Source organism: Mus caroli, chromosome 2, assembly GCF_900094665.2.
Source record: "Mus caroli chromosome 2, CAROLI_EIJ_v1.1, whole genome shotgun sequence".
Classification (NCBI taxonomy): domain Eukaryota; kingdom Metazoa; phylum Chordata; class Mammalia; order Rodentia; family Muridae; genus Mus; species Mus caroli.
This window is the reverse complement of record NC_034571.1, coordinates 22,205,990-22,221,019: the sequence shown is the minus strand read 5'-3', so window position 1 is coordinate 22,221,019 and position 15,030 is coordinate 22,205,990. Positions and strand designations below refer to the sequence as shown.

General features: G+C 51.8%; 1 protein-coding gene across 4 annotated transcripts in view; it reads right to left on the bottom strand.

The window, feature by feature from the left end:
• The window catches only part of Gpsm1 (G protein signaling modulator 1), a 28,240-nt gene extending 23,256 nt beyond the window's left edge, over nucleotides 1-4,984 (bottom strand). For 2 of the 4 annotated variants that reach the window (XM_021149577.1, XM_021149584.2), the window contains exon 1: nucleotides 4,803-4,984. In XM_021149577.1, coding sequence (XP_021005236.1) covers nucleotides 4,803-4,870 — 68 coding nt within the window. In that variant the 5' untranslated portion in view covers nucleotides 4,871-4,984. The remainder of the gene's footprint in view (nucleotides 1-4,802) is intronic. The other 2 variants (XM_029473951.1, XM_029473952.1) reach the window with 1 other exon arrangement.
• Nucleotides 4,985-15,030: the final 10,046 nt, after the last annotated feature.

Below are 15,030 nucleotides of genomic sequence, written 5' to 3'. Positions count from 1 at the left end.
GGCAACCAGCCACAAGGTATCTCTCTTGTGACCAATGCCAAGTTCTGGCTTCTTAATTAAGGCCTATGTGTCCCTGCCCCGTGGTTGCTGAGCAGCCAGATATGGCTCAGCGTCGTCATCCTTCTAGATGACTGCATAGGAGTGCCTGTTACATGGCGGGGGGGGGGGGATACTACTGATTAGGGGGAACTGCCTCCCCATCCTGTCATCCTCCTAGGCTAGAGAGTTGACACCCAAAGAGCAAAGGTTGGGGAGAGGAGTGGGGAAGAAGCCTGGGGAATATTCCAGAAGGGGCATCGATGTGATGGTTACTCTGTATTAGATGGGGAACTGATTTAGGTCATGACATAAAGAGCCCTTCCCCACAAGACAGCCCTCAATCATGCCAGACACCCATCTGACACCTGTCACCTGCTCAACCCCTTTCTCTGCAGGTTCCTATTCCTTCCAACTCCAAGACACTCCCAAATCATGCCTGGGCCCATCCAGGCACCCGGCCTTGACGCCCGATACCTGCCTGGTCCCCACCTCTTTCTCTGGAGGTTACGCATCTTCTGTACATACAGCCACAGCTCCAGGCCCACGGGCAGCAGCAATGGGCGGGGGCGAGGGGCACCATATACCACCTTGCACACAGCCTTCTCTGCCAAGCTCAGGGCCAGAGGCTGGCCCTCCATGGCAGAAGCCAGCATCACAGAGCTCTGGCAAAAGTCCCAGGGGACACGCCAAGCTCAGGGTCTTCAGGCTAGGCTACAGGAGACCCCGAGCCTCTCCAACAGCTCCTCTGTCCTTCCCAGGATATAATGTGGATCAAGGGATCAAGGGCAGCTCAGGATGGATGGATGAACACTGATGGCGAGGGGCGGGGGTGGGGGGAGCCTAAGGTAATCCTCTGCTGCCCTTCTGTCCTCCTTGGAGGCCGGGCAGGGAGCAGGGAACCAATCCCTTAGCACATTTTTATACAGCTCAGACCCAGAACCCAGGGACTTCGGGAGTGCTAGGACTGGCAACATTCGTGGTGAAAAAAGTTGGGCATGAGAACCTCCCAGTTCAGTTCTGATCCTCACCTGGCGCTGACAGAAAGCCAGAGACTCCCACCTTTTGGAATGCCAGTCAGGAGAGCCTGCCCTATGGCTGGGGAAAGTTAGGATTCCAAACAACATTGTTACTTGGCCTCTTTCCTCTCTCCAGCCTGTGCCTTTTGGTCTGCCCTGCATCCTGGCATAGGCAACTCAACTGAGCCGGAACACAGAGTCCTCTTCAGCTTACGGGACTCTTGCCCACGGCCACATCCACCCAGCTCTTCAAGGTAAGCTCCAGATTCCAGGTCTAACCAGGGTGCGGGGCCACACAGGGTCTATGGAGGCTGGTCCCGACACAGTTGGGCTCTTTCTCTAACTTCTAAGGACACAACCACCTTTGTAGCTTTTCTGGGGCAAAGGAAGAGACCCCAAGAGTAGAGAGGAGCTACTAATGTCCACTGATGGACCACAGAGTCAGGGCCTGATCCAGTGCGTGAGGGCAGTGCACTGGTGGCTTCTCAGAGGCCTTTCCCTAGACCACTGCCCCATTTTGGCCTCACCCCCCCAATGACCAGGCCCCCCTGGAACCTCCCTTGCCAGGCTACATGTCTTTGGGCTATGGAACCCAGAGATAAGAACAGGGTGAGTACAGCTGCAGCCACAGGAGCTGGACAGCAGGGGTAGGTGCTGAGACTACTTGGGGCTCTTACTTTCTGTTCTGAGGCACAGGGGTACCACTTCTGGAACACCAGCCTGGAACCCCCAGGGGTGCTCTTTGGAGCCTGCCCACCTTCCCCGTCAACAGCTTTCCACCTTCTCCTGCCCTCTGGGGGCAGCCAGTCTGATGCAGCTGAGCAGACAAGTTCTTGGAACCTCTGTTCCCACCTCTGCAGGCCTAGAAGGTGTTGTCCACCTGTCACCTGTCAAGGTGATCACACGCCCAGGGGTGCCGCCATTTGAACAAAGAGATGCTGGGTTATCTCAGGCCTCTGAAAGGCCTGTTCACTCCAAGGGTTGCCTGAAATTCTACTCTTGAGGCTCAAAATCAAAGTCACCTGGGGTCTAGAGCTTAGTGTCTCCCACTAGCCATGCCACTCCAATTCTGGGAGTGAGCAACTCTTGTCTGGCATTGGCTTCTGGCCAGACAGACCTACAGATGTACAGACAAACAGTGACCCTTCACCTCCTCAAAGAGGAGGGCACTTCCCACTCAGCTGACCCGTTTCCTCACTGCGGTCCTGACCCCAAGCCACGTCACCTCTGGAGCCACTTTAAAAGGATCACAGCTCTGTGCCACTCCCCTTACAGACGCCAAGAACACAAGAACCAAGACCCAGGCACTGTCTGCCACATCTCAGTCACCGTAGCAGCAGCTGACTCCACACTCTGCTCGTGGCCTCCTGATCTCATCTGTGTGTCTCCTTAAGTCTCCTGGTGTCCTCTAGTACCCACAATGAGCTGTCTAGCTACCTGAATCTCCGCCTGCCCCCTTCTCTGCAGAGCAGTCATCTGGGACTGATCCCTGGCCAAAAGCTTGAGAGACCCTTGCTCACAGCTCCGCACTGCCCAGCATCTCACAGAAGGAAGTTACGCTGACTTTCCCTCAGCAGCCAGGGAAGGGGTGAGAGGGAGTAAGGGGCAGTAGAAGCTGCGGAAGGGAGGCGATACCTTAGCTTCAGGAAAGGACCTAAAAAGGTCAGGGTTGCAGGGCTACCTGGGGAATTGTGCTGTCTGGGACAGTGCTGAGGAGAGAACACAGAAAGAGATACTAAAGTAGGGGACCAGCATTGTGTGGTCATGTGGCCACAGAGGCCTTGCCATGCCCGGGCACCAGTAGCCCCTACCCTAGGTGTACCTTTTGTAAGGCCACTCCAAAGTGGGCTCCCCTGCTAACCCTCCCTTCCCAGCTTCACTCAAGCCTTAGCCTCTTCGTGGGGCTGGGAGTCCAGAAGAGGACATATAAGGACTTCCTGGCTACTTGTCTCTGGGAACCTTCTATCCCAACCCCCTGTTCTGGCCTCAGTTCCAGTGTACCAGAGATTCTCAACAGAGACCCTCTCCATTCTGCCCCACCCCTCTCAGTGTTCCTGCCTCCCTGAGCCAGCCCCTTGCTACACTCCATGAGGAGCTGGCCATTCAGGGACATATCTGTGGCTCTTCTCAGCTCTTCAGCCCCATTTTCTAAGTATCAAACCCTCTCAGTCAGATACCAGTAAGAATGGGGATGCTCGTGGGACAGTGGACGATTCAGAGAGTGTCTCCCACTAAGACATCCCATATCAGCCCAGAGAAGCCTGGCTGTGACACAACAGGTGGAGACCAAACAGCTCACGGGCCTCCTGGAAGGCTCTGTGGGAAGGCTCTTGGCTATACAACTTAAATCTGGTCCCAGCTCAACCCTCTGAGCTCAGCTTGGGTTTCAGCTTGGAGGGATGCCAAGCTGAGCACAGGGCCTCAACCAGTATCCTGAATACTGTTCCTAACCAGTGAGAGCTACACAGGAGCCGGAGTTCTGCCTAGTGCGTCACCTCAAGGGGGAACTAGGAGCAACTGACACAGCTTCCAGACCTGTGCTCTGAATGTCCACCTCCCTCTCTTACATTCGAGCACGCGCGCGCACACACACACACACACACACACACACACACACACGTTGCAGTCTGCCTAGTAGACACCTCCTTCTCACAGGGGTGGCTGGCCCTGAGTTAAATGTGACCCCACAGAGCCTCTGCTCCCAGGGGACTCCAAGAAGAAGCTGCTAGCAAACCTCTTACCCTTACACTAGAACTTGGAGGAGGGTGTGGGGCTCAGGCATGATCTTCAACACCACACAATGGGCACACTGTCTCTGAGCTGCAGTATTAGAACACTGTATTAGAATGGGAGGGCAAGGATCTGTTCGCCAGGCACCAAGCCCTCATTTTGCTCTTTGGGGGTACTAGGCAGAGCTTGGCTAGCTGATGAACCACCCCACTTGAGTGGATTTCTTCAGGGTTGACCCCTAACAGGAGACCCCAGATTTGGGGAAGGGCTAGATGAGGTGGGGGCCAGAAGCTAACCGAAGGATGCTGGGCCTTCCTTTAGGGCTGATGACAGCCCCTGCCCAGCACTCAGGTCCAGCTCAACCTGAGGCCAGAGTGAACTGACAGCACTGGTCCACTTCTGGGATCAGCATCTCACCGGGGAACACCCTCATCCATCAGGAGGGAGTCACCAGGGAGGCATGGAGCCAGGGGCAGGACTATCCTGTCATTCCCAGTGGGCGTGGGCACACAGCACAGACCGCTGGATCACCTGTGAACCTGCCTGGAAGGCAAATGCCTTTGTAGGGAGGCACACACCCACTTGCCTGGCTCAGGCCCAGCTCCTTCTGGCCTAGGGCTGGGGATAGCTAGTGAAGGCAGGGCCCCATCAGGACAGCCTGGGTCGTGGCCATGCTACACCAACACCGGGTCATGGCAGTATCAGGCTTGAGAAGAAAACTCCAGATAACGAAGACTGGCATCCATGCTACTCAGGGTCCCGCAGAGCCGGGTGGTGGAGTGCCCGCCCCGTAAGCCCTTTTGGCATCGGGACAGGGTTGCAGGCAGAACCCAGTCCCAACCTTCTGCCGCTGGACAGATCTTTGGGCCCCGCGCCCCCACCGCTCCCTACGCAGATCCAGGGAGGCGCGTCCCCGGCCACGTTGCGCGTCGCCGCAGCAGCCTTTGTTCTGGGCCGGCAGCCTCCCGCCCGCGTCCGCCGCTCAGGTCCCCGTACCCATCCCGGTCCTTGAACTACCTGGAGTAGAGGCGCCTGGAGGCCGGGCCCGGGAGCTCCTCGGCCACGGGCGGGGCCGGGCTCGCCATGAGTCGGGGACGCGCCGAGCAGGAGCACCGCCCCGCTCTGCGGCCGTCCGCCTGCCGATCTGCCCGCCTGTCCGCGCGTCCGTCCGCCTGTCCGCGCGTCCGCGGGAGACGCCGAGGAAGTGATGTGCTGGGGTGCCGCCGCCCCTCCCGCCAGAGCTGTGATGTCACCGCCGCCAGGCGGAGGGAGGGTGGGGAGGGGCAGGCGCCCACCGGCCACCACTGCGGCGGTCCCGCCTACCGTGGGGTGGGCGGGGCTCTGTCTTTGAGGTCCAGTGCAAGGAGAGTCCTGCTCTAGGGTGGACAATGCTGGGTTTCCTTTTCTTTGGGGGGAAAGCCCGCTAAGCCTGGAGTTTAGTGCTTTTTCTTACACACACACACACACACACACACACACACACACACGAGACTTTGCTGTCACACACACATCCTGTTCCTTTCCTGTCACCTCTTGTGGGGTACAGGCCATGCAGATGCTCCTGGGGCTAAGGAGAAAACAGGTCTTCCTGGATGGAGTCAGGGTGGGAGGATGCTGTACAGCCCTGGGCAAGTCTCTACCTTCCTAGGGCTTTCACCACCAGATTTCTTGTTGAATTTCACCTGTGAAATGCAAGCGTTTGGAAAACATACTGGAAGAACACCAGGAGCCCATGTGGGAGGCTGGCCGTTGCTCATTCATCTGTCTACCCTCCTCTGAGTTCTCCCAGGACCCTGAGGATCTGAACCTCGGAGTGATCTTTCTTCATCCATGAGTAGCCTTGGAGCCTTCACCTCAGCCAACCTCCAGCCAGCCACAGGGCACCATCTGGACAGCCAGCTCGACTGGGACTCACCCAGGTCTCTGCTCTTCTCTCCAGGCCAGTCTAAATCTTCTTGTAAAAGTAGCTGTGACCCTTAGTGGAACAGGAACAAGTCAGGGTGCAGACTATGGCAGTGTCCTTGGCAGTTTTTCTGCACCCCTGGACCCTGGTCTGAAGAGGGACACCATGCCAAGGTCACCCCAGACAGACCCTGCAGACACAGCCCACAGTACAGTGGCTTCAGGCCGAGAGAAATGGCAACAAAAACAAACACAAGATAAAACTGGGCTGTTGGCCCTGAGCTAGTTTGTTTTCCTAGGAAGGAGCAGGAGCAAGCAATGAGAACCATCTGTGCCTGGGGCGAGGCGCAAGCTTGCTGCTGTCCCCACACCTCCCCCTAAGACCACAGGAGCCAGGGCTTGCTCTCTCTTGGCTAAGGCAGAGTGTGTGTTATGGCTGGCCAGGCACCACCCACGTTTGCTGAAGTCTCGGGCCTGGTCCCTAGCAGACCCTGGCTCTGGAATGCAGGCACTTCCTGGTTGCCTTCAAAGGACACAACATACACATGGAGGCTGCTATGACCCACTTGGTATCAGACTGGGCTTATATTCCCAGGCCTTGGCTTTAGGAGGCCCTTAGAGACATACTGCAGCAATACAAGCCCCTGTAGGCCCCCAGCTTTGCCAAGGACCAAACCAATGAGCCCCATATGTGATGTTACAGGGTTCTGTTGTTAGGCCCACAACATTCTACTGGGGACAAATTTGCTTCTTCCTTGAGTCAGGAAGAGGGCCACAGGTTGTGAGTCAGCTCTGAAGCAAGCTGTCTGAGGATTCAGTTTCTGTGTTAGAAAGACATGAACTTCAAAACTATCTCTGTTCCTACTGACCTACTGTCCCTACTGCTTTCTCCGAGCTTCTGTTCTGTCACCCACAAAGGGTCTGTGAGGATGAGGCCTGTGTCGTGCTTATGGTTCCTGGCATACAATGAGTACCTCTGGCATCAGAGGACTATTACAATTGTAGTTGATCCTGGGGAAACCTACAGTCACTCCTGGCACACACTCTACCACACAGCCAGGGTAGCTTCTGCCATCACAGGCCTCTTTAGGTGGAATGTAGTAAGAGTAGGCATGGAGAAGCAGGGCCAACATCGGGGACACTTGTGGGAAAGGGCAAGATGGCCTAGAAGAGGAGGGACCCTTGGGATATCAACCCACATCTCTGTGGGCCTCCTGCTAGCTCTGAACACGCACACACACACATGCACACACCCACATATGAACACACAGATACATATGAACACACAGACACACACACAGAGGGAGAGGGAGAAGGGAGGGGGAGGGGCAGAGAAAGGGAGAGAGAGACTCTTTTTTTTTTAAAGATTTATTTGTTTATATGTAAGTTCACTGTAGCTGTCTTCAGACACTCCAGAAGAGGGCGTCAGATCTTGTTACGGATGGTTGTGAGCCACCATGTGGTTGCTGGGATTTGAACTCCGGACCTTCGGAAGAGCAGTCTGGAAGAGCAGTCGAATGCTCTTACCCACTGAGCCATCTCACCAGCCCGAGAGACTCTTTTTATCCTTCGAAGGAGCCTCCTCCCACCCCCCACCCCTGCCCCCCGTGTATACAGCGAGGACCTGGTTATCCTCTACCTATAAAGTCTCTGCAGCAGCTGTGTGGTCGTTTTCTCCCTATGGAACATTTGAGAGAAGAGGATTCTTTTCCATGTGGGAATAGCCACTCGCTATGTTACTGATGCTGGGGAAGAGTGGAAGGCAGGTGACTTCACCACCGCCCCATGTCAGGTGAGTGAGTGCCAAGGGGCTCATGTCAGCTCCAGTCATCTTCACACCACATTACCAGGTGACTTCCTGCAGTCACCGACTTGTGCCTGCTGTGGTCACTTGATGGTCTGTGGCCTGCACAAGGTGGCAGTAGTGACTCACTAACTCCAGGTCATCTCCCTGGGTGTGGGAACACAAGGCAAAAGTTTCACAGGCCTAAACTTCACCTTGTCCTGGACCTGTAACCCTGGGTCAGGAGTGGATTAGAATACCCCTGTGATGGGTGTCTAGACCCTGCCTTCTACCTGATGCCTCAGGGCCCCTCTTCCAGCAGAGCTGATTCCGTCCGGCTTTGGGGGTGGGGGTGGCTATAAACATCCTAAAGATCATTGGCTATGGTACCAATCCACACCTGAGGACAAGGGCACCTGGCTAGCCTGTGCCTGTGCCAAGAATTCCAAACTGTTGTGAAAGAGAGACAGGAAGACAGACAGGAATAGAGCCAGATACACCTGTAAGGAACTGTACTCAGTTTTACCCTGGTCTCTAAATAAGTTCTCTGGTCTGAAGAAAGACTTGCTTCTGCTTCTCCTTCTTTTGTTTGTTTTGTTTTTTTTCTTTTTTGCTTTTGTTGTTTTGTTTGTTTTTTTGTCCTTTTTGTTTTTGTTGTTTTTTCAAGACAGGGTTTCTCTGTGCAGCCCTGGCTGTCCTGGAACTCACTCTGTAGACCAGGTTAGCCTCGAAGTCAGAAATCCGCCTGCCTCTGCCTCCCAAGTGCTGGGATTAAAGGCGTGCGCCACCACTGCCCAGCAATTTGCTTCTTAAATGTAGGTGTGAGCTCCTCCTCAGACACACCCTCCTGTGACCGAATCATCCACTGCTGTTCCCTTGGGAGCTTCAAAACATTGGTGAATATAGTAGCAAGTAGAGAGATGGATCTATGTCATATCCCCATAGGAGCCAAGATGGAAACAGTCTGTCCCACCCATGAGAGCCTCGCGAAGATGACATACGCACACAGACACACACAGGAAAATAGCTCTAAGTCCACGTGAGATGGAATGCACTGTCAGCATGAGGCACTGACAGCGTAGCATTCCTGAGGCACACTCACTGGCTGTTGCAGGCTTTGTCACCCAGGTTGTTCCTGGGGCGTGTTGGAGCAGGTGGACCAAGCAGGAAGTGGCCACACACTTCTTCCTGGTTTGTGAGTCTTGTCTTTGTCCTACTTCCCGCCCATCTGTGCCCTAATAGGTGGTGTCACGGGCAAGTTACCAGAGAGTGCCAGGGAGTAACACAGAAGGGTGTACTCACTAGGACCTATCGTCCACTGGTTCATGTGTGTTGCTTCAAATAAGGGTGTGTGGTGGGAAAGACTTGAAAGGTGCCTAAACCCAACAGAGTCAGGAAGATGCGCCACTACTCTGGGACAGTCGCAGAGCCCAGTAGGTTCTTCCTTCTCCAGGCTCCAAATACCCCAGGCTGGGAGTGGGATAGTGGAGTGTGGACTGGATCTTTGTATTCCTGCTAGCTCTCCTAGATGTGTTGTCACGAATGCACCACCCAGTTCTTATTTTGTCCTCCCAGAATCGTGAGATGAAGCACACTAGGAAGGGTTGTAAATGGATGGTAAGTACTCATTAAATGTGACCAGGGAGAGCCATATGCTCCATATGGTTGCCCCAGTGCTGGCACCATCACAAACTGGGTGGCTTCAAACAGACACTTAGAACTCCACAATGCTAGGGCTAGATGCCCCCGGTCTAGATGCCAGCAGAACCCACTCCACAGAGTGTACTTGCCCAGAGCGTGCTCATTCCAGAGACTCAGAGCAACAGTCAACTTTATTAGAAAGAGTTTTGGGCTCTGCAGACATTCTTGGGTTTGTGACCACAGCCCTCCATGGAGCCTTCTCTCCTTCCCGTGTCTTACAATGACACATGTCTTTGCCTTTAGGGTCAACCTAATCCAGGTTGGTTTCCTCTGAAGATCCTTTCTTGCATCTTCAAACACTATTGTCTAAATAGTATGATACTCACATATGCAGGGGGTGCCTCTGAGGTGTAACTACTCAGCCACTGCACCTTCTGTCCAGTTCACTCACCCACACTGACTGTTATAGAATGTGGGCCATCATGGACTGCCTGCTAGCATGTATCACGCCCCCCCCCCTTTTCACTTACACAATACTGTGATTTTCACCACATTGGGCCAAATCAGTACAACCTGATTTATAGTGTTAAGAGGTGGGACCTAGAACTGGAGAGTTGGCTCAGCAGTTAAGAGAACTAACTGGTTCCTCTTTCAGAGGACCTGAGCTCAATTCTTAGCATCCACATAGATGCTCACAACCACCTATAACTTCAGTCCCAGGGTATCCAATGTTTCCTTTTGGCCTGCATGATCAGTGCTCATATATGATGCACATACACACACACACACAGGCAAAACACCCAAACACATACAAATACAGAAAGTGATGCCAGGTGGTGGTGATCCCAGCCATCAGGAGGCAGACGCAGGCAGATCTCTGAGACAATAGTGTTTGAAGATGCAAGAAAGGATCTCTAGAGGAGACCAACCTGGATTAGAGCTCAGCCTGGTCTGCAGAGTGAGTTCTAGGATAGCCAGGGATACATAGAGAAACCCTGCCTCAAAAAAACAAAAATAAATAAGTAAATAAATAGATAAAGAAATAAAGTAAAAATAAAATAAAATGAAGGAAAAAGTGGGCTTATGGGATAAGTTTGAATCAGGAGGGACCCCTCCCCATCAATAGGATTGAGCCACCCCACCCAAGTATTCAAAGGAGCCAGCTGTCATTTGTCCTTTGCTTATTGATCTTCACCATGTGAACACAAGAAAGTGCCGTGTTGAGGGCAGAGAGCAGCTCTGGCCAGACACCTAATATGCAAGCATCTTAAACTCGGACTTCCCAGCCTCTAGAGCAGAAAGCAAATTCCTGTTGTTTGTAGCTTGTACAGTCTGAAGCATTTTGTTATAGCAGCTGAAATGGAAAAAGCTCATCAGACTGGACAAACACAGTAGGGCAGTCTTGTGCACTTCCTGTGGGCGCCTGCTGGGGCTGCCCAGCCAGGCGCTGAGGGTGGATCTGAAGCTGGCTCCACTTGCTTCTGTGGAGGCAGAACTGTGCATTCCAGACGACAGCAGCTTCCAGCCTAGGGCTGACATACAAACACTGCCTGAGTCCAGAGCCAGTCTCTTTTCGGTTTGGACAGTGTCCTGTATGGAATGTAGAAAAAGTTGTTTCCGCCGTCCCTAAGCTGTGCGGAACGAGATTCCTGAATTCAGCATGAGTACCACAGCTGGGATCACGTTTCAGCTGGGGCATGAGAATGGCCAGGCCCCCTGGCCCCACTGACGTTTTGGCCGGAATGTTGGAAACGTTAGGTTGTGCCACTGTGAAAACAGGCTGGTTATCTTCAGAATGGGTGGTACTGGGAAGAAAGTAGGCCACACTAAGGGACACGCCCACTTCAGCTATTCACACCCTGAAGCCCCGCCCCCGCATCCGTAGACCCCCATCTGTAGGCTAAGGGGTTACTTCCTTCTCTGGATCAGCTGCTCCATTTGATGGAAAAACCGCAGGGAACCTGCCACCTCTGGAGCTACCAGGCAAGAGTCTTTTAGCCAGGATCCTGGAAAAGTTCTGTCTACACAAGGAAGCCATGTGACCCTTGGTCCTCCCACAACTGCCCATCTAATCTCATTCGGGTCCTAGCCCCAGCTGTTTGGGAACAAGGGCCACTTTGCCACAGGATGGGATCTCGGATGGGTGAGAGCAGGATGACATGCTCAGGTTGGTGAAGACCCGTGGGGACATCTGAAGGACTCTGAGCAGGACAGTCAGTTTGCAGAGAGGTAGGGATCCAGGATGCAGGAGATGAAGAGACAAGGTTCTCAGGACATAGCTGGGATGTCCCTTACATCCCCCTGAAGCTCCAAAAGTCAAGCTTCAATGTGCTACTGGCTGTGGACACTGGTCCCTAGTCATGTGCGACAGGACATTCCTCAGTGGCGGCACATGCTTTGTGAAGTCCCCGTGCAATGTCTGTCTGACTAGCCAACCTCAGGAAAAAGGACTTGTTCTCTATGTCACCTTCAGAGGGTCTCTTATTCTCTTCTCCCAACCCCGAGGCCTGGTGACCAGCTTCTGGCTGGTCTTTCACAGTGGCCCCCTGTCTGCTCTTTTTCAGCCTGCTCTCGAAGGACAAGCCAAAGCTGGCCAACTGACTTGATCTTCAGATTTTCCTCACTGTGCTGGTCTGAATGAGAACGGCCTGACCCCACAGGCTCATGTGTTTGAGTGGTTGATTCTAGATGGTGAAACTGAGAAAGATTAGGAGGTATGGCCTTGTTGGAGGAGGTGTGTTGTGGGGGAGGGGTGGGGATTTCAAAAGAGTCCTGTCATTCATTCCCAGTGTCCTTTCTGCATCCTGGTTGCAGATAAAGATGTGACCTCTCACTTGTAGCTGCTGCCCTGCCTTTGCTTTAGCCCTCTGCCATCATGGATTCTAACCTGCTGAAACAAACAAACAAACAAACAAACAAACTAATCCAATTTGTTTAAACACTTTCTTTTATAGACCACCTTGGTCTTGATGTTTTATCACAATGTTAAAAAAGTAATTAAGATATGCTTGCAGGTGGCCGGGCGTGGTGGCGCATGCCTTTAATCCCAGCACTCGGGAGGCAGAGGCAGGCGGATTTCTGAGTTTGAGGCCAGCCTGGTCTACANTGGTCTACAGAGTGAGTTCCAGAACAGCCAAGGCTACACAGAGAAACCCTGTCTCAAAAAACCAAAAAAAAAAAAAAAAAAAAAAAAAAAAAAAATGCTTGCAGGACCAAGTTGTAGTGAGTTTAGCTAACCTGCTCTGTGCTCCTAACAGGTCTCAGGCATGCACTCACCCAGGAGCTATCTGGTTTCTCAAATGAAAGACAGACAGACACACACACACACACACACACATATACACACACCAGTAAAATTTAAATGCCTCGACTAGCTCAAAGCCTAGGCAGTTCTAATCCTTCCTGCTGCTAGCAAACACTCCCCTCTGGTACTTCTGAGTTAACATCTTTTAAAATCTATATTTCATCTCTGCAATCCCAGGCATAATTGGGGAAGTGTCCCATGTGGCCACTTTCCCTGATTCTCACATGTTGGTGGGTCTTTAAGTCTGGTCTTTCTTCTTCCCAGTCATGGCGATCTTTCCTTCCTCTCCTCTAGTTCCTAGTCTGTACAATCTAAAGGTCCCACCTCAGTCTTCCTCAGGCTTCCTGCCCAGCCATTGGTCGTTGGCTCTTAATTGATCGATCAAAAACCAGTTGGGGACAAGGACCTTCAACGTTTGGACACACAGATTCCCAATTTGGGGAGCTGAATTAATTAAAAGCATTAGAATCAACCCCCAACAGGACCAAGGTACCAAAGCTTAAGAGTGGGATTCTGTGACTGAGGAGAGCTGCCTGTTCTTACCACAGGTGAAGATGCCCCAGGGCCTAGAGCCAATTAGAATGTGGATCCAAGTGGGGATCCATGAGGCTGAGGGCCCCTGACCTGCTCATTAATCTTTTTAAATTTTATTTATTTATTTATTTATTTATTTATTATGTATACAGCATTTTGCCTGCATGTGTGCCTGCATGCCAGAACAGGGCATGGGATCCCATTACAGATGATTGTGAGCCACCATGTGGTTGCTGGGAATTGAACTCAGGACTGGAAGAGCAGACAGTGTTCTTAACCTCTGAGCCATCACTCCAGTCCCCCTACTTATCAATCTTTACTTCCTTTCTGGGAGGCCAGATTGGATCCCAAGTATTGAACTTGACCCTCTGGAGGCATTGTTAAAATAAAAGCAAATCGTTGGTTTTTGAAAAAATTAAACTCATTCTTTCATTCATTTACACATTCATTTATATGTTACATGTGCATGCATGGTGCATGTAAGCCTGAGTGTGTGTGCATGCGTGTGTGTGTGTGTGTATATGTGAGTGTGTGTGCATGCGTGTGTGTGTGTGTATGTGTGAGTGTGTGTGCATGCGTGTGTGTGTTCGTCAGAAGACAACTTTTGGGGATAGTTTCTCCCCTTCTGCTATGTGGATTCGGGGTATTGAACTCAGGACATCAGGCTTGGCAGCAAGCCCCTTCTCCCATGGCACCACCTGCCAGCACAGATTTTGTTTTTGACACAAAAGGGTCTCTGTAGCACAAGGTAGTCTTGAATTTATGTCCCATAAGTTGTCCAGTTTGCCTTTAAAATTATACACTTCCAAAGACCAAAGAGAATGGGACAGAAGACAAAATGACCCCCTCCTGTAAGTAGGGAAGCTCAAATAGCTCACAGGCTGAGCTATCTCCCAGCCCCCTGGCATCTACCTCTTCTTATAAGGGCCCTGGCCTGGCAGACTGGGATCTTACTCTTAGGACCTCATCTAATTTTTAAAAAAAGAGTTATTAATTTTTATTTTATGTGCTTTTGTGGTTTGCCTTCCTGTCTGTCCGAAGGTTCCAGATCCCCTGAACTTGGAGTTATAGACAGGTATGAGCTGTCATGTCGGGGCTGGGAACTGAACCCAGGTTCTCTGGAAAAGTAGTAGCCAGTGCTCTTGTGAGCCATGCTCACAAGCATGTGTAATGGGATCCCATGCCCTGTTCTGGCATGTAGGAATACATGCAGGCAAAATGCTGTATACATAATAAATAAATAAACCTTTTTAATAAAGATTAATAAGCAGGCAAGGGGCCCTCAGCCTCACTGAGTCACTTCTTCACCCCATCCCTATCTATTTCTTTCTTTTTTAAAATTAATTTATTTATTATATATAAGTACACTGTAGCTGTCTTCAGACACTCCAGAAGAGGGCATCAGATTTCATTATGAATGGTTGTGAGCCACCATGTGGTTGCTGGGATTTGAACTCTGGACCTTCGGAAAAGCAGTCGGCGCTCTTAACCACTGAGCCATCTAGCCAGCCCCCTATCTATTTCTTTAATGGCTTTTTTGGTTTTTTGGTTTTTCGAGACAGGGTTTCTCTGTGTAGCCCTGGCTGTTCTGGAACTCACTTTGTAGACCAGGCTGGCCTCGAACTCAGAAATCCACCTGCCTCTGCCTCCTGAGTGCTGGGATTAAAGGCGTGAGCCACCACACTTTAATTGCTTTCTTGCAACATCAATGGGATACATTCAGACCATTGCAGTATATGAGCACTCATTGCATATGTGGGCCCCGAGTCTGGATGATGATGATGATGATGATGATGATGATGATGATGATGATTCTCTGTCTGGGGCTAGAAATGAACCCATCCCTGCTACATGCATCTGCCACTTCATATAAAGTCTGACCTGCTATGAGTCTTTTCCTGTGCCAAGTTATGCTCAAAGCTTTAAGTCACCCTGCTAATCATCAGAGCATGCCATTAGTGTGGACTGTGCTGCCTCTGTAGCCTGAGGAGGTCATCAGATTCCAATCTCCTCTGTCACCATGGCAGGTGGCTTTTGCTGGAAAGGGGACACCCAGCAAGACTTCTGACCATTGGTTCTGG